The sequence below is a fragment of the Monodon monoceros genome, unplaced genomic scaffold (assembly GCF_005190385.1).
Source record: "Monodon monoceros isolate NGI ecotype Baffin Bay Population unplaced genomic scaffold, NGI_Narwhal_1 Super_Scaffold_12, whole genome shotgun sequence".
NCBI lineage: Eukaryota > Metazoa > Chordata > Mammalia > Artiodactyla > Monodontidae > Monodon > Monodon monoceros.
The window spans coordinates 160,195,892-160,201,493 of NW_021703768.1; the positions used below are offsets into that span (position 1 = coordinate 160,195,892).

General features: G+C 55.4%; 1 protein-coding gene across 2 annotated transcripts in view; it reads right to left on the reverse strand.

Annotated features, from left to right (window-relative positions):
* The window catches only part of RANBP3 (RAN binding protein 3), a 53,304-nt gene extending 49,693 nt beyond the window's left edge, over positions 1 to 3,611 (reverse strand). For both annotated transcript variants that reach the window (XM_029215603.1, XM_029215602.1), the window contains exon 1: positions 3,406 to 3,611. In XM_029215603.1, coding sequence (XP_029071436.1) covers positions 3,406 to 3,427 — 22 coding nt within the window. In that variant the 5' untranslated portion in view covers positions 3,428 to 3,611. The remainder of the gene's footprint in view (positions 1 to 3,405) is intronic.
* Between the last annotated feature and the right edge of the window lie 1,991 nt (positions 3,612 to 5,602).

The following is a 5,602-nucleotide window of genomic DNA, read 5'->3' on the forward strand; positions in this document are numbered from 1 at the left end:
ACCGGAGCACAGGCTCCGGACGCGCAGGCTCAGCGGCCATGGCTCACGGGCCCAGCCGCTCCGCGGCATGTGGGATCTTCCCGGACGGGGGCACGAACCCACATGTCCCCTGCATCGGCAGGCGGACTCTCAACCACCGCGCCACCAGGGAAGCCCTGCACATGGTATCTTTTAAGGCTGGGATCTAGAATCCAAGATCTCCTATAGCTCAAATACACTTTGCTCACCCTCTTCTCAGTCTCTTTACCTCTACCAGGGACCAAACGCCGCTGCGTTCAAATCCCGATGCCGGTCTACAAGACAGAATAACTCCAGAGACAGGATGATTAACGACTTTGGGATGTATCAGTAGCGAAATGCCAAGCAGAAGAGAATATCCCAGGACACAAGTGTACAACACTCACACACTCCTAGGAGAGAAACATTCCAGTTGGACCTTAATAGTCACGGACTACAGGACTACCAACAAAGGGCCGTGGGAGTTGCTGTCACAGCTGAGATCACCATGGTAAGGAGGGCCAACAAGATGTTGTACTGGATACACAACTGGAAGTGTCTCTTTCCACACAAGCACAGCACTCCTAACCTGTACTACTCAAGCCAGGGCTTCTCAACCCTAGCTGCACGTCGGGATCGCCCGTGCTGTTTTCTGTCTCTATAGATGCCCAGGTGCGAGGACGGATATGATCAGGATCCCAGTTTGGAAAGGCAGAAGCCGAGAGGGCGTCTGAGATTAAACAACAAGTAGGAAAGCACACGTATGGCGCAGTCCCTAAAGCTTCAAAATGCATAGGAAGTCCCAGTTCACATAGTGGATAAGAAATTAAAGATCCTAGCAGGCTGCACAAGCCCAAACCAGAAATGGAGTGGAGAAACACATGACACCCAATTAAAGGGCGGCAGAGATATGAGAGGCATAAAAGACCACTAAGATTTGATTTTTTTTGGAGACAGCTAGGCCAGAACTAGTGTCAGAGGCAAAGTACTAGGTGAGTGTGGCATTTACTAGGCAAAAACTTTAAGTACTACAAAACAGTCCGTCTTCTCCATCTTACACTTAACCTGTTCAACTACGCAATTTACAATCGACAGCTCATGTGTCAGCGCATGTGCTAGAAATGGTGTCCCTGGAAAACAGGAATCCATAATTTTCCCTTTGTGCTCAAAGGTACACCTCACCACGAAGGTCCTGACTGATGAATTCACTCATTCCTTCAACAAACATTTCTTGGATACCTACTCTGCGCCAGGCACTATCCTAATTGGGGTGGGGGATCCACCAGGGGCAGACAAAAATCCTCACCCTCATGGAGCTTACGTTCTAGAAGCAAACAAGTAGACCGAGCACACCGGCTGGTGATAAGTGCCGTGGGGCAACATGAAGCGGGGCAGAGGGGATACGGAACGCGGATACGATTTGAAATAGGTGGCCAGAGAAGTTCTCAACGATAAGGGAACATGTGAGTAAAAACCTACAGGAGGGGCAGGAGCGAGCGTGGGGACATGTGCAGGAAGGCTGACTCAGGCAGAGGAACCAGCGGGTCCAAAGGCATACAGGAGAGAGGATGTGGACCACGCAAGGGACGTGGAGACAGCCAGAGTGGATAAAGCAGGGCCCGTCGGGGACAGAGCGGCGGGAGAGGAGGACAGGGAGGTCTTGGGGGCCGTCTGCCTTCGGGGTTGGCAAACTGTCAGCTGGCTGAAGGTGGAAGGGAGGACCAGGCAGCGGCAGCGGTGGTGGTGAGAGGTGGTCACCCCCGGTAAGATTTTTAAGGTAGAACTGACAAGATGTGCTGTGGCTTGGGAGAGAAAGAGGAGTCAAGGGCGACGTCAAGGTGTTTGGCCTGAGCCATTCAAAGGATGGACTTGCCATTTACTACAAGTGGAGAAGGACGGTGGGCTGGGCGGGTTTGGGGGAGAAAGACAGGGGTTTTGTGTGATGTGGCTATTGGACATCCAAATGGAGATGTCGAACGCGACGTCGCATAGGAGTCTTGAATTCAAGAAAATGAATGAGCCCAGTACACAAATACACAGAGTGTGTCATACTGACTCCCATTTTATCCAGTCCCCGTTCTGCCTGCAAATGCATCTTGTGAATGGAATGCCTCAACCCTCCACTGGCTCCTTTGTCTTATCAAAGACTTGCGGCCTACGTGGCGGGAGGGGGTGGTGATCAAGACCACCTTGATCCACATCCCTGCTCCTCACTAGCTGTGTGACCTGCCTTGGACAAGTAACTTAACCACTCTAACTCAGCTTCCTCATGGAGAACAGGAGCCGACGGTACCTTCCTCCGGGAGCTTTTGTGAGGAGCGAGGGTTACTCCAGATCACACGCGCCCAAGACTTTGAACAGTACCTGGTAGCACTCCAAATGCTCCACCAGGGTGAGCACTTATTATTGTCATTCGTGCACTCGTGCAGCTCAGTACAAACCTCAGGCCAGCAGGGAGCAGGGTATGGGGGGAAATCAGGGCCAGGCAGGTAGATCGCCTGCCTGTAGTTGGGCACCTAGACACGGAGGGAGCTAAAAATAGGCCTCAGAAGGTCTTGAAGCTACTAGCGATCTCAACGCCACGGCTGATTTCATCAGACAGCGGCCGATGCGGCGCTTTCCCTGGGCCATTCGGAACTGTAACCTTGTCAAAATCGCTCAGCCAGGATGTCAGCGCTCCGCAGAGGAGGGGATCGCACAGTCTCTGTCTCTCTCCCTGGAAGTGCAACCAACAAAAAGGGCCGAAAAGCCGCCAGGGCTTTCAGTGGCTCACACCCTGCGGCTGGACCTAAATGAGCGGAGACGAGGCGCGACTCTCGGGTCGCCAGGAAGGATCCGAGGGAACTGGCGGGAACTGGGGGGCTGAATTGGGGGTGGGGGTGAAAACAAACAAGACGTTCTCCATCCTCGGCGTGCGGCAGGCCCGCGGAGGATGAGAAGCCCACAGGACCGGGGGGTGGGCCGGCTCGGCAGCCAGGCAGGGGAAGGGGGAAAGCCGGGGTCCCCGAGAACGAGGGGGCGGGGAGGGAGCGTGGCGCGCTGGGCCCGCGACCAGGCCCGGAGATCCATTTACATCCGAGGCCGAGGCGTTGAGGCCGCGCTCCCGCCCCCTTCGGCCCCTGGCCTGGCCTGCGAGGCGAAAGGGCCTCAGGGCCGCGGCCCCCGCCGTCTCCAGAGCCGTCTGGCCAGACGGTGGCAGGGCCGGGGCTACCGGGAGTGATGGGCCGGGCCGGTGAGCCCGGCCTGAGGGGACGCAATGGGGGACGGCTGAGGGACCCACTGGGCCGCTCTCCTGGAGCAGACAGGCCCCCCGCACCCCGGGGTGCTCAGCCCTCGGGCCTCTGGCCCCCGGGCCTCCCGCCGCCCGTTCCCTGGCCGCCGGCTGGCCCCCAACGGCGCCTCCCCTACCTTCGTTCGCCAGGTCCGCCATTTTACTTCCTTAAGCCCTCCCACAAGGCCCCGCGCCGGCCCGGGCTCGTCTGCCTTCTGCCAGAAACTCCCGCGCGTGCGCACTTGCCAAGTCGACTCCGAGCAAAGCGGGCAGTTAGCAGCTGCGCGCGGAGCCCAGCGCGGTGAAGCTCTCGGGATCCGGGTCCGAGCCGGGCCAAGCTCGGAGCACGCGCCTGCGCATTAACCACCCCCGCCTCCTTTTCCCGCCGACCGAGGGGGCGTGGGCAGGGCAGGGCGCACGCGTAGTGGGCCTCGCGCGCGCCGCGAGCAATGTGGGAATCTGCGTTCCCTGCGGCTGCGCGCCCGGAGTGGGTCTTCATGCTGCTGCTTTCCGCTTGTTTTTCGGCCTCGCACCCTCGGTGGGAGCTTGGACCGTGGAGGGCGCCGCGACCGACGCCTCCTCCTAGGTAGATCCCTGGGTCGGGGCGGGGCTTTCCACGTGCGCAGTCCCGAGGCCCGGAGGGAGGCCTTTAAGGGGTCGTGGGGCGCCTTGTGTCACCCCAGGCCTCAGTTTCCCCTTCTAAGGGACCAGTACTTTAGGCAGACTTTCTGAGGCCACGTGGAGAGGTGGGGGATGGTTGGGGGGAGTAGAGGTCAGAGGTTGAGGATCACTGGCCAAAGGGAAGGTTCATGGCGGGGCGGGGCACAGGTGTTGATCCGGGACTTGACCTCACAGAGCCATCAGAATGGGAGCTCCAGGACGACTGGCCCCTGAGGCCCCGTACTGAACAGCGCCTGGCACCGAGCCTCACCGAGTGTCTTCACCGATCACGTGGGCTGATGACCGCTCCCTCCCCCCACCCCCCAGGACCGAGGGGAGAATATTGGACGCCCTGGGCTCATTCGCGACTCACCTGCTACGCAACATCCCGCGGGCTCTGCCTCATCTCCTAAATAGAGCCCAGATCCGCCCGTTCTCCCCAGCAGGGCTCTCTCTCCCTACTCCAGGCCAGACCATTCTCATCTCTCTCCTGGAAAACCCGATAGCATCTTTCTCTCTCTGCTGTCTTTCCTTTCATTCTTATGAAATAAGCATCACACAGAGGAATCTTTCAAAAATGTGAGTTAGATCAAGGGCACATCTTTTCTCAGTGCTTCCAAAGGGCTTTCTACTGAACTTGGAATAAATTCGAAACTTCTTGTTCAGGCTTACAAAGCCCCCCTGTTTTTTGCTGCCATGCTTCCCCTTGCTCGTTGCAGTTCAGCCATATGGGTCTTTCTGTGTCCTTGGAGCTCACCAAACCCCTTCCAGCCTCAGGATCTTTGCACTGGCTGATCCCTCTGCTTGGGACTTTGTGTCCCTTTTTTTCCTGTTTCAGTCCCAGCTTCACTCCTGCTCCAGTATGATCTGGAGGAGGAGGTCCTATAGCCTGTGGGCCACATTTTTAATTATTGGGAGAAAACCAAAAGAAGAATTGCTCATGACATGTGGAAATTGTATGGAATTTAAATTTCAGTGTCCATAAATGTAGGTTTATTTGAAAACAGCCATACTTAGTCATTGACATAATGTCTGTGGCTGCTTTGGAGCTGCAGAAGCAGAGCTGAGCCCTTTTAACGGACTGTCGGGCCAACAAACTTAAAATATTTACTCTTTGCGGCTTTATAGATGTTTGCCAACCTCTAATCTAGGACACGTGTATTTACATGGTTGTTCTATACATTTCTGTACAACCATTGGGGTGTGGTGAATGTTTAACAACAGCTGCTTCTCTGGGGGGGAGAACGTGTGTTTCTGTCTGTTTATATGTGTGCCTGTGTGTGTATAGTTTATTGTAAATTTTACTATTTTCCCATCACTTTAAGTCTTGAAGACAATAAAGCAATAAATTGGACCCTGGCTTGTAGTGCTGGTTTTCTTGGTATAAGTATACTTCAACTGTGGCTGATTTCAAGCTACCAATGTGAATGTCACTAACCAGAGTTGAGCAGAGGTGTGCAGTAGCACACTAGATTTTTTTTTTCTTCTTCTAGAGCCTGCTGCTTTCTTGCTGCAGCCCCCAAAACAGCATCGGCATCACCTGGAAAATCTGTTGAAAATACAGACTCCCAGGCCCCAACCCAGACCTGAATCAGAATCTGCATTTTAGCAAGATACCCCCCAATAGACACCTGATTTCGCTATCCTGGATTTTGCCTCCGGGCTGAAGGCACA